Raw genomic sequence first — 12537 nt, forward strand, 5'->3', positions numbered from 1 at the left:
ATATATAAAAAATCAGATACTTTAAAAGTTACCATTGTAATTTTAATATCCTAGCTATCTAACTTCAAGTTTCTTCATCTCTTTATTTCAATATTTTTCAGTTGATCTTTTAAAGAAATAAGTTAGTGAACTTCATATAAAGACTGAACAATTATATTCTATCAAGAAGGGTTACAAAATCTCTAAAATGTTATCCCATAACCTCATTGACACGCATAAAGTTTTATTGTTTTTAATATCATATAGCAACTAATTCAAGAAGTTAATATTTTGTTACGAAAAAAACACTTCATTGTTGCAGACTTGTACTATTTCATAAAATTGTAAGATTTTTTTGGTCTGTAGATTTAGATTTTAAAAAACTATGTATTGACAGATTGAGTTCTCCATCCATAGTTTTAGTCTATTTCATTTTTAAATTTAGGTTCAAGCCCCATTCGAGCCCCTAGATGCTAGTATGTCGATAACACAATGAACACACAATCTTTTAAAACATCTTTTGTGTCACCTCCCACTTTGTCAACTTGTTATTTGAAGGTTTTTACTTAGAAAAACTTTTAATGATGATAGAAGATGAGAGTGTGCAATATTTACGATAACATTGTATCATATCCAAAATACATTTAATGAAAGTAACAGAATGTTTCTCTGTATGTGGGTCTGTCTGTCTGTGTGTGGCTAAAGATTTCGCATACTCCTGGACCTATATGGTTCTCCTTTAGAGTAAAGCTTCTAAAAGGTCTTACTAAAGTATCTCACCCTCCAAGTGAAATTATTCATAAAAAAATACCCTCCCCCACCCAAAATAATAAAAATCTTCTTTTTGAAACTAAAATCGAATGTTGTGGGTTGACTTAAGACCTCCCCCCCCCCTCCTTCCCCCCTTCCATGCCATCAAGTGCCCCTAGAGCCTCTGGTAGTAAATAGACAAAGAGGGATGTTCAATGATGAGGGTAGGGGCACCCTGCGGATGTAGGGGTTCTGCTGAGTTGATAATGTGACACATTTTGCAGAAGTGATAGCACACTGATTATATTATTTATCGCTTTTTTTAGAAAACAGAAATTATAAGACAGGACCTATTACAAATTAATTGCTCTTTTCAATAAAGCTGCAACTGCTTCCGTAGCTTCTAAGATAGCTTTGCTTCCTTCACTTTGCCCCGCCCTTCCCCTCAAAAGAAAAAAATAATTGTTTTACTTTTTGTTTTCAAAACTTAAATTGACAGTGTGGGTCATAGGCGTCCAAGGGGGGGGGGGGTAATGGGGCGATTACCCCCCCCCCCCCAAACGTAGGCACCCTCAAAATTTTTTTCATTTTACCCCCCCCCCCCCATTCAAAATTTACCCCTACCCTGGGGGTGCCGTAGGAACCCCCAACCATTTATGAGGGGGTATTTACCCCCCCCCCCCAAACAATTTTGGGGGGTAATTACCCCCCCCCCCCCCCAAAAAAATAAAAAATCTCTAATAAAAAAAAATTTTGCGCGCTTCGCGCCCTTTTTTATACTATATATTTAATAAAATTTTAATTACACCCCCAAAAATTTTACCCCGGGGGTGAATTTTGGGGGGGGTAAACTAAATTTACCCCTGCCAACAGATTTCAGGGGGGGTAATTACCCCCCCCCCCCCAAGCAAATTTTACCCCCCCCAAAAAAATAAAAAGCTTGGACGCCCCTGGTGTGGGTGGGGTGGACTCCCCCTACCCTCTTACCTCAAGTGCTAGTGTAATATATATTTTTCTATACGTAATTTTCTGCAATTCTGCAAGTGGACTACAATAAAGTTTTGAATAGAAAACGTATTTTTAATGCTTATCAAAGGCTAGGTTTTAAGAACAACTCAACACATGTAATAGAAACAAGCTTTTAAAAATTTGAAAAGACACGGGGTTTCTATGTTCCACTCATTGGTTCTGGGGATAATACCAAACAATTCCATTGTTGCACTGTTAATTGTTAAACCACTAATGTCTAGACTTACAGAAACTATGTTTTTGTTAGTAGCGCAGCTACTATAGAACTAGGTAATATATATAAATGTTCATCCGTATGTCACACTATTTCAACGTCATGCGTTACATTCAGTAAAGACAAAAAATGGAAGAATTTAAAGAGGGATGAACCAGGACTTACAATTAATCTGATTTTCATGGTTTTATAAACTTGCATTCTCTCTATCTTATACTTTAGGACTAATTCTAAATCTTGATTTGGTTGTTTAAACTTGCAGTTTACAAATATTTCAACCAATAATTTTAATCTATAAAATCCTTAAAAGAACCTCAAAGATGTACATATATATTGGTGCTTTCATTCAAAGTGTGTAGCAAGCATGCACAGACACCCACCTCCCGTACTGATGAAACAAATTAAATTGACTAACTACATATTATTGTCACCCTTGAGAACAAAACATTATTTTTAAACATTGTTTGCTTGTTAATGCTGAGCTTCTTATGCACATACTTGTCCTTGTATTATAATGTTTGACATCATTGTAAACTATTATTAATCCCTTGTTAGTCATCAAATCATTATTACAAATGGTTTTCTTATTAATAATCAATGCATAATTTATAAGAAGAAAATAAATGGGTACTATGAAGGCAAAGATTCTAAGTTTAATCTTAGCTAGTGACTTTTGGTATCTTGTCTGGGAGTCCTAACAGTTTATGTTATGAGTTATTATAGATTTATAATTTTGGAATATCTAATATGGGAATAAAGGTCTTCTTTTATTAAGTTTTGGAAATACCATTAATTCTTATTTTGTCGTAACAAATTTCATTAATAAAAAGCATGATACACCATCTATTGCTTATGAAAGTCCTAACTTTGCATGATAATAAGCTGCACCTGTAATTGGTTAAGGCATCCCCTTAATTTTACTATTTATGTCTTATATATCAGCAGTAGAGACTATTTTTAAGGTCTTTAATTGAGCCGAGATCCGTTCCAATTAATGAGCAGGTTTTTGAAAAGAAATATGTTAACTAAATGTTAAATAAACTTACCCCAATATCGAGTACGCCTCTATATTCACACCTAAAGCCTCCAACTTTGTCTAGCAGCTCCTTGGAGGTGGCACTTATATGGATCCTGAAAAAAAAATGAAGTGAATAAATCCAACACAGGGATAAGGGATGGGAAACGTAGGAAAATATTATTTCAGGCCTATTTCAAGCCTAGGCCTAATAAACCAGTTTTGGGATGACGCAGTGGTTCGTCCTAAACGCTAATGTGTGTGTGTGTGTAGATAAAGTATAGAATCAAATTCAGGTAGCTAGTTTAAAGTAAAAAACATAACTTTTTATAAACCTATATATTAATGGCTTTTGTTAAAATGAAGTTTTTTCTCTCCCAAAATTTTTTTATCTTTTACTTTGGTAATTTGAACTGTCAGAAAGCTATTGATGGGTTTCCCTCAGACAGATTTTAGTTTGTATTATTTGCATTTTTATTAATGAGTAAAAATTTTATTTGAAAATTTCATTGCTAATTAAAATTCAAAATAAATAAATAAATATGCACTTGGGTAACATTCTATCAAGTTCTTTGGATACTATAATGTAATGATATATCTGTACTGTGTTGTATTGTACAAAAATTAGGGTAAAGGTGTTGTATCAATTCCGTACTAAATTTTTAAAATTCAAAATACAACATCTAATTTATAAACTACCAAATGAAAATTCGTAGCTACCTTCTTTCCAAAAAAATAATCCCGTTATTTTTGTTTTTTCTATATGGCCCTTTTTTTATGTTTAACTCTAAGCAGATTAAATAATTAAACTAATGTGATCTAACACCATTTATATTTATTTTTTTGTAGCAGACAAAATCATTATTTTTTCTAGAATTGTCTGCTTCTTAAATTTCCGCCAATTGGTGATTGGTTGATACAAAACAAGCCCAAATCACAGAACACTATTGGTTTAGAGCGGTAGCCAATATGAGCCGTCCGCCAGTAAGGTCATTAAATTAGGCAAATGGTAAAAGTTGCATGATCCCTTTCAAAACCAGGCCGAGACCTAATTTATAGCCAGGTTTCCTATCCCTTATCCCTGATCCAACAATATGAACCTGAACAAAATACTAATATAGAGTGACTGCACATTGAATAGCAAAGTGAATTATAAATCAAGTCATAAGTAACTATCAATATTGCGAAATAAATATCCTAAAAGTGAACTCTTATGAATTATGACTATATTATGCTTTCAAGATTATTTCTTATTTTCAAAGTAATCATACAATGTTAGAATGATTCAACTGTGTCCAAATTAATGATCATTGATTTTTTAGGAGTTTTAAAGTACTACAAGATAGAAATGTGCCTGTCAAGTAAAAAATATACAAGGATAAATAGAAGACAAATTAATCTTGTATGGACCTATCACTGATGTTACTGACCTCATTCCCTCTCCCATTTTCTCCATAACTCTGGCAATATTAGCAGTATCAGACATGACACAATAGTTGGGTATCTTGCTGCCAGCTACTACTCCACATGCAGGCCCACTAGAAAAAGAAAAAACTAAAAATATGAAAATATTTGAAAGATTACTTTCTTCCTGCTTCTACTTCACAGTTCTTCCATTATAGATAATGAGGCAAGTCCTATAGAAATTTTAATATAGAAATAAATTATTCTAAGTAATTATTGGTGTATTTTTCATTGTATTTTTGTGGGAACATCAATAACTCAGACACTATCAGAGAGTTGGTTGTCTAACAGGTGTTACTTTTTTTATATCTTTATCCACATAGATTTTACCTGTGCATGCCCATCCTGATATTAAGCCTGGAGTTTGGCCTGTGAGGAATCTGGAATACAACAGATCCTGCGAGGAGGTCCAAGGCCATGGAGGCTATCTCACTCACATGGCGGTCACCTGCAATATATCATGTTTGATACGGTCTTCATGAAGGCTACTGAAATTTTACCTTTTGTGGATTGATTTTACAGTCTAACTGTCTTAACCTCTTTTCGAGGAAGCTTTGTGTTTATCAAGTTCGAAATTAATTCCTTATCATTATCCTAAAACTAAGCGCAAATGTCGTCTTTTTTGACTTTCCTTTCATAATGTGACGCGGCATGGATTGTTTATATATTTTGATGCGCACGTTCGTTACTTTTGAATGAGATATGAGTGTGTGAAGATTTCGGAGAACAAAATTGGGCCTATCATTGGTCTCATAGTGTGTGAACGACCCTAGTATACCAGGGATTTGAAACCATAAGAACTTCAGGTAGAATTTGTTAATTTTATTAAGAAGAATGGTGTATAGGACGATTATATGTAGTTTTAAAAAGGCTTTAGCCAGCTAAGCATGAAACTTAATTATGATTAATATATGTTTTAGTAATTTTTTATGTGCCTTTATTTTTGCATTTAACAATGATTTATTAAACCAAATAATTTTCCTTTAAAGCCAAAGTTTCCAAAGATTCTTAACCGTAGAGAAAAATGATTTTTAAAAAGCAATTAAGATTACGTGGTTATAAATAACTGGAATTATGAACTAATTGATTTTGTAATTTCAGGACTTTGAAATAATTTCATCAATAAATCTATATTCAAACCTGCTGTTGAAACTTGATGGTTCCTGGTATTGGGGGTTTGTATGTTCGCCAACAGATCTCGAGAACTTCCCGCTAATTCGGAAGTCATACTCAACCAAAGTGTCATGGTTGAGACAATTTCAAAGTATCTGATGAATAGGCGTTAGCATTCATCAAGAGATCAATAGCATCCAGTGAATTATTGATGCAATAAACTGTGACAATTTTTCTGTGAAATAAGTACCTAGTGAATCAATATGCCACTAACCAAAAAGCAGAAAATTGAGCGAGCTATCGCTATTGGCAGTGAAAGGCTAGAAGTGTTTGACGAACAGTTAAAAGTGTTTTATGACAATCTAAAAGCCTGCCAAAGTTTTAGTTCATGTGAAAATGTGAATGTAAAATCAATTCGTGACATTTTTAGTGAGGTCAAGGACCAATCTGACCTAATAAAAAGTCTAAAACCTGCCATGGAGACTAGTGAGCTGCGCGAGTTCAAGCGTGATTTGGATGAAGCTAGTGAGCAGAAAACTGTTGCAGATAAAGTTTATGCGTCGTTGGAGCAGTGTACAAAAATTCTGTACTGGCTTGACAATGATTCAGACGACGCGAGGTCAAGCACTGTCGCCAGGAACCTCGACGTCATTGAGAAGGTGAAGATGGACATGGGAGTGCTTAAAATTTCCGTGGAGTTGCGCCAAGAAGTACGTGATATGTACCGAAGGCTTAGAGAGATGGAACGTCGTTCATCTAACTTGGATGAGAGTGGGACACCTGCCATGCTCTCCAGAAGTATGTCTGCCGTGGATATTCGGAGTTCCAACCCGCAGTATGGGCGCTGGGACAACAGTTTGTTGCCGTCCTTTGACGGTACTGACATGGATTACCCAAACTTTAAACAGGTCTTTAAGGATCTGTGCTCTGGTTACGGATTTGCTGACCAGAGGTTAAGTTTGATGTTGTGTATGGAGAAGGTGATAACCAACCCGGAACTACGCAAGCAAGTGTCAGCGATTAGAGATCATAATGAACAATGGTCGTTTCTCGATCAGATGTTTTTATCAAACACTCGCCGGTTCATGAGGATTTTAACTAAGCTGAACAAGATGAAACCTGTTGATAAACCTGTGGACGTGGTTAGTGCAATTGCTACCTTCAAGAGCATGATGCAGGAGGTAGAAGCCATCGTTGGTTCTGCAGCTAAGGATTACAACCACCTAACTCTTATTCATATTTTCAAAGACAAGTGCCCTGAAAATTTGAGAGAGAAAATTATGATGGAGCTAGGTAGCATGAACCAACCAAACATCCAGAAGATTGTAGAACTGCTGGAGAGGACCAGGGGAGCAATGTTGGCCGGTGATATGTCCTATGACACTAGCGCCGGCAAGAGAAATCGTGACAGAGCTGCCGCCGCGCAAGTATCTGGCCGCAGCGACAATAAGAATGGAAAGGCTGGAAAGGACAAGGCTTCCAAGTGGAACAGTGCATGTCCTGTGGAGAGCTGCAAGGAGAAACACCCGATTTTCCGTTGCCTCACGTTTAAGAAGATGGATGTGGTTGACCGAAAGAAAGTTGTCCAGCAGAAGAAGTTATGTGAACTCTGCCTGTGTGACGGCCATACTGCTGACAAGTGTAATAAATCGGATAAGCTTGGTGTTTGTGGTACAAATAATTGCGACAGATACCATTCTAGGTTACTCCATGAGGCTAGTGCTGGTGTGAATACAGTCTACAAGTCAAGTTCTGCACCCAGCCCCTGTACCTTCTTACTTCAGTTAGTTCCTGTTGTAGCACCTGGCGGCGGCACCTGCCACGCCACTGTCATGTTTGACTCTGGTGCAAATTTGCCACTTGTGTCTGAGAAGTTATCCAACAAGTTGAAGCTGAAATCTACCGGCAGATATACAACTATTTCTGTAGCTGACGGCAGTGAGTCTTCCTGCCGCAATGTTGTGTTTTATCTGAAGGATAGGGACGGCAATTTGAGGGAGTTTGAGGCAGCTGTCATGCCTACCCTCGGCGGGGCCAACGAGATGCGCTCGGTCCACCCAGAAACTGCCGCCGAGATATTTAAAATGCCGCCAGAAAGATTTACATATATTAGTGGAGGCTTAGATATCATCATTGGAAATACACATCCTGACGTGTTTCCATCAACCTACCAGAAAGTGGGCCAGTCTATGTTGTGGCGAACCATATTTGGTAGTGGTTTTATCTGTACGAGTGCTGACGGTGGAGCTGGAGATCAAAAGTCGGCATATAAGGCTGTCAGTGTCAGTGGAGGCACCTTGCCAGACTTTCTGACGTCTGAATCGTTTGGCGTACAGCCGCAGGCACTTTGTCCAGGATGTACCGCCTGTCAAGAGTGCAAGGCTATGGCCGACGGCACTACCTGGGACCAGCGTGAGAGGCAGAGGATAATTGAGGCAGGTTTAACACTAGACTTGCAGTCCAACAAGTGGACAGGTCAATATGCTTATATTGAAGATCCTCACACTTTGCCCTACAATGAGAGTTTAGCCCGCAAAATTGCTGAAAAGGATCGTGCCAAGATGGTCAAGGAAGGTACCTATGGAATGTATGTGGAGGTATTCAACGACGCCATATCCAGAGGCGTATTTCAAAAAGCCACGCCTGAAGAATTGCAGTATGAAGGGCCTAAGTCTTGTTCATCAATAGTGGTTGCTTTCAAGGAGGATTCAAGTTCCACACCCATGAGATTGTGTGCAAATAGTTCTCTGACGTTCAAAGGTACCAGTTTTAATAACATAATGCTGGGAGGCCCGCCGCCAATGCAGAAGATTTTTTATCATTTGTTGCTTTTCCGCGGTTACAAGGTTGGTTTAACCGCGGATATTTCCAAGTTTTATAACTCCATCCTGGCCACAGAGTTCGACAGCCAGATGAAGAGAGTTTTATTTTCCCCGACGCCAGACGGTCCTCTTGAAATTTACCTGACTAAAGTTGTGAATTTTGGCGAGTTGGCTGCGGGAAATTTGGCAGTTACAGCCCTGAAGTTGACGTCCCGCCTGTTCGGCGGAAAGAGTGAAGCAGAGATCAAGGAAATGTATGGAGAGGGGCAGATAAACGGTAGTGAAATTGTTGCTAAACCTGAATTATGGAAGGAGCCACAAATACCTACCTACCCTGATGAGGATTTCAAGTTACCTCAGATTCCAGTTGCAGTCAAGCTTGAGAAGCACAGCTTCATAGATGACGTTATTTCGGGAGCAGGATCGAAGCCAGAAGCCAAGGAGATGATGAAAGAGGCCGACAGAATTATCGGCAAAGGTAGTTTTTCCTTCAAACAAGTCATTTATTCTGGAGATGATTGCCAACCAACCAAGGTTCTCGGGCTGATATGGAAGCCAGCCACCGATGTGTTATCCATCGCCACAAGAGTAAACCAAGATGGTAAAGTCAAGGGAAAGAAGGTGAAAGAGGATGCTGATTTGTACAACCTCCAGGACGCCTTGGACGAGAATCTGACAAAGAAGATGGTCCACAGGTTCGCCGCCCAGACCTTCGACCCGATCGGGCTTTGCAGCCCTATTCTGTTGAGAATTAAACTTGTCCTGCGGAAAACATGTTTGCTGAATTTGGGCTGGCAAGATTTCATTCCAAAAAGTCTACGGGATGAACTTGTTAAGTCGCTGGAGGACAGAGCTGAGGTCGCTAAATTGGAGTTTGACCGTTGTGTGGTCCCGGAGGAACCAACTGGCCTTCCATCCTTGATGATGTTTTCGGATGGGTCATCAGAGGCTTATGCATGTATGGCATATTTGAGGTGGCCAACTAGACAAGGATTTGAAACGTTTCTGCTAGCCACCAAGTCAAGAGTTGCGCCGGTCAAGTGTGAATCAATTCCACGCCTTGAATTGATGGGTTGCCAGATGTCCACAAGGTTGTCAAAGTCCATCAGAGATGCCCTGCCCTTTGATGTTATCAGAGTGATGTACTTTACTGATTCATCGTGTGTTTTATCACAAATAGTTTCCAACAGTGCTATGTTGAACACATTTAATTCTCATCGCATTGGAGAAATTCAATCTGCAACCAACAAGGATGACTGGAGGTGGGTCCCGGGGACACACAATGTTGCAGATTTGGGCACCAGAAGCACCTGCAAGGTATCAGATTTGGGACCAGGTTCCAGGTACAGATTGGGCCCAGAATGGTTGCGCCAGGATGAAAGTGCGTGGCCGGTGAAAACTGCCGAACAAGTCAAGCAGGATTTACCACCAGAGGAGTTGAATACCAAAATGGTTAAGTTATGTTCAATGAAAGTTGCCGGAGAAGCCGCTGAAGATGTCTTTAGGTTTAAGCACAGGAGATCATTTGGACAGGCCAAACGTATTATGGCAGCTGTCCTGCAAGTAGCGAACACCTGGTTGAAGAAGCTAAAGAGCAGACAAGAAGGTAAGACTACAGCCGCTGGTAGTCATGTAGCAGCCGCAGATTCTGTGTACAAGCCGTCCTTGTACAATTTTATGGCGGCGGCGGAACTTTTCATTGTGTCATGTAGCCAACAGGATGAGTGGATAAATGACGCTAAAGGCAATTATGCGTCATTGAATCCATTAGTGCATGAAGTATCATTGACCTGGCCTGTCGTTGGTCCCGGAGGAAATTATGTGACCAGGGAGATGAGAATTCTTAAAATGGTTGGTCGTGGAGAGCCCGTCATTGACGCCATTACTGGTGGCCGTAAAATGATATTTGAAGACATGCCAGGTTTAATAATTTTGGAGCCTGGTAATTGGTTAGCTGCTGTTTTTATGAGAGAAGCGCATGTTGAGCTTCACTCTGGTGTCCGTGGAACTTTAGCTGAGAGCCGCCGTTGGTGCTGGATTGTGAAGGCAAGGAGGTTGTCCATCATGGAAGTGAAGAAGTGTTGGCCCTGCAGTGTTGAGAGGGCCAAGGAATGTCGTACTACCATGAAGGATGTGTTACCTGACAAGTTGGTCCCGAGCAGGCCTTTTGAAGCTGTGCAAGTCGACCTGATGGGTCCGCTGGTTACGAGGAGAGCTGCCGCCAAAACGAGGAGTCAGACAGCAACGAAGAAGGTGTGGGTGTTCGTGGTGGTCTGCAGGTTCTCAGGGGCGTTATGGTTAGATGCCTTGGAAAAGTATGATACCAGCAGTATCCTGTTGTCCCTGCGCAAGTTGGAGGCTGTTCATTGTCTGCCGAAGGTCATAGTAAGCGACATGGGCACACAATTATCCGGTGCTCGCAAGGTTTTAGAGCAGAAGTTGGGCAGCCAGGTAGAGTTTTCTTGGTCTCAGATCCCGGCCCGAGCCCACCATTTTATTGGGCAAGCTGAGAAAATGGTGGGATTAACCAAGAGATTGCTGTCCAAGAAGTTGGTGAATAGTTCTGTTAATTTCAACGAGCTCCTGGTGCTGCTGGCAGAGGTTAGCAAGTTAATGAATAGCAGACCATTGACGATAGAAGCTGCGAACGACGTGGAGAATTGGCGGCTGATTACCCCTGGCCAGCTGCTGGGAAATGTTGACCGCCAGCCGTTGTGCAATGTGGCGATGAAACCGGAGGACCAAATTTCCTCCAGGTTGAAGTTGTTAGAAGATTTGTCTGCCCAGTTTTGGACTGCCTACCGCCAGGAGATTCTACCGAAGATATTACGGATGTCCAAGTGGAAGGATGAGATGGCGGAGCCACTAGCCGACGGAGATATAGTTCTGGTTACGAGTACCAACCCGCTGATGAGATGTTTGAGGATGGGCCGAGTGACGAGGATTGAGGATGGGAGAAAGACTGCAAGAGTCTTGTTCAGGCTGTCAGATAAATCTCCCCTAGAAGAACATGCTGTATCAGTCAGGCAGTTGTTAAAAATTATGATTAATAATTGATTCTTATTTTATGGGAATTGAGATTTTTTTTAGAAAAAAAGCCACATTTTTCATATGCCTATTTTTATGCCTAAAATAAGAATCAAATGAAATGCGATTAATTTTTATTTTATTTCAAATGCTCAAATTTAATTTTATTGAGTTTAATTTCTTTTCAAAAGTACAATTCATTATAAAACTTACCTGAAAAGTTTACTGAAAAAGAATAAATGTGTCGAGGTTGCGTGATTCGATATTTATTCTAAAGAAAAAAATCAAGTATTTTTTAGCAGATTTTTTTAAAAATTATATATGAATTTCAATCAAGTAAAACATTTTTATTCAGATCAAGGAATGATTGAAAATTCATATTTAAAGTCTCATATTTTTTACAAAGAAAAATTGGTATTTTTTTCATAATTCCGATGAAAATTCTAACGAAGATATTATTATTTTGCTATTATTTAAGTATTGAAAAGTTTTATTGTTGATTAAGATAGTACAGTTCTTATTCATTAAGTTTGAAAAACTTTCTGCCCAAGGATTTTGAAATATTTTTTCTTACTACTCTTTTTGATGCTTAACAAATTTAGTTTTAAGTACCTATAAATCTTAATTTTCTTGTCTAAGATTTATTTCGTTTTATTTTACCATTATTGTTTACATTTCAACCTGATTTCGTAGGTACTTATTGATTTATTAATAATGATTTATTACCTATTGATTATGAAATGATTATTATTCAGTATAAGTTGTTATATTTACAACATCATGATTAATAGGATTATCCATTTTAGGATTTGTGTATGTGATCTTGTGAGTGTCATGTGCATGGAATGTTGTATGGTACAAACCAATTCCCATCCTTCTATCCTAAATGTGAGGTATTATGAGTCCTAGTGAGGAGTATAATATTGTGTATGCATTTCACGGGGTTTCATTTAGTTAGGAGCAAAAATTGTCACGGTTTTTGGGATGTGGCCATTCTCATGTGATTATGGTGAGTTGAGTTTAGTGAGAAATGTTGCTAGTGCTCAGTGAAAAAAAAAACCTTGAATCTCGTTAAGGAAGTTAATTTGACTTTCAAACGGGGGGTGTGTCTTAACCTCTTTTCG

The 12537-nt window shown here is 38.9% G+C and overlaps 1 protein-coding gene across 7 annotated transcripts in view; it reads right to left on the reverse strand.

The window, feature by feature from the left end:
• LOC145304375 (uncharacterized) overlaps positions 1–12537 on the reverse strand; it is a 31275-nt gene that overhangs the window by 1021 nt on the left and 17717 nt on the right. For all 7 annotated transcript variants that reach the window (XM_080146250.1, XM_080146245.1, XM_080146249.1 and 4 more), the window contains 3 exons: positions 4782–4899; positions 4418–4525; positions 3019–3103 (listed from right to left, as the gene is read on the reverse strand). In XM_080146250.1, coding sequence (XP_080002376.1) covers positions 3019–3103; positions 4418–4525; positions 4782–4899 — 311 coding nt within the window. The remainder of the gene's footprint in view (positions 1–3018; positions 3104–4417; positions 4526–4781; positions 4900–12537) is intronic.

Source organism: Acartia tonsa, chromosome 13, assembly GCF_053477335.1.
Source record: "Acartia tonsa isolate MP-2025a chromosome 13, ASM5347733v1, whole genome shotgun sequence".
Taxonomy (NCBI): Eukaryota; Metazoa; Arthropoda; class Copepoda; order Calanoida; family Acartiidae; genus Acartia; species Acartia tonsa.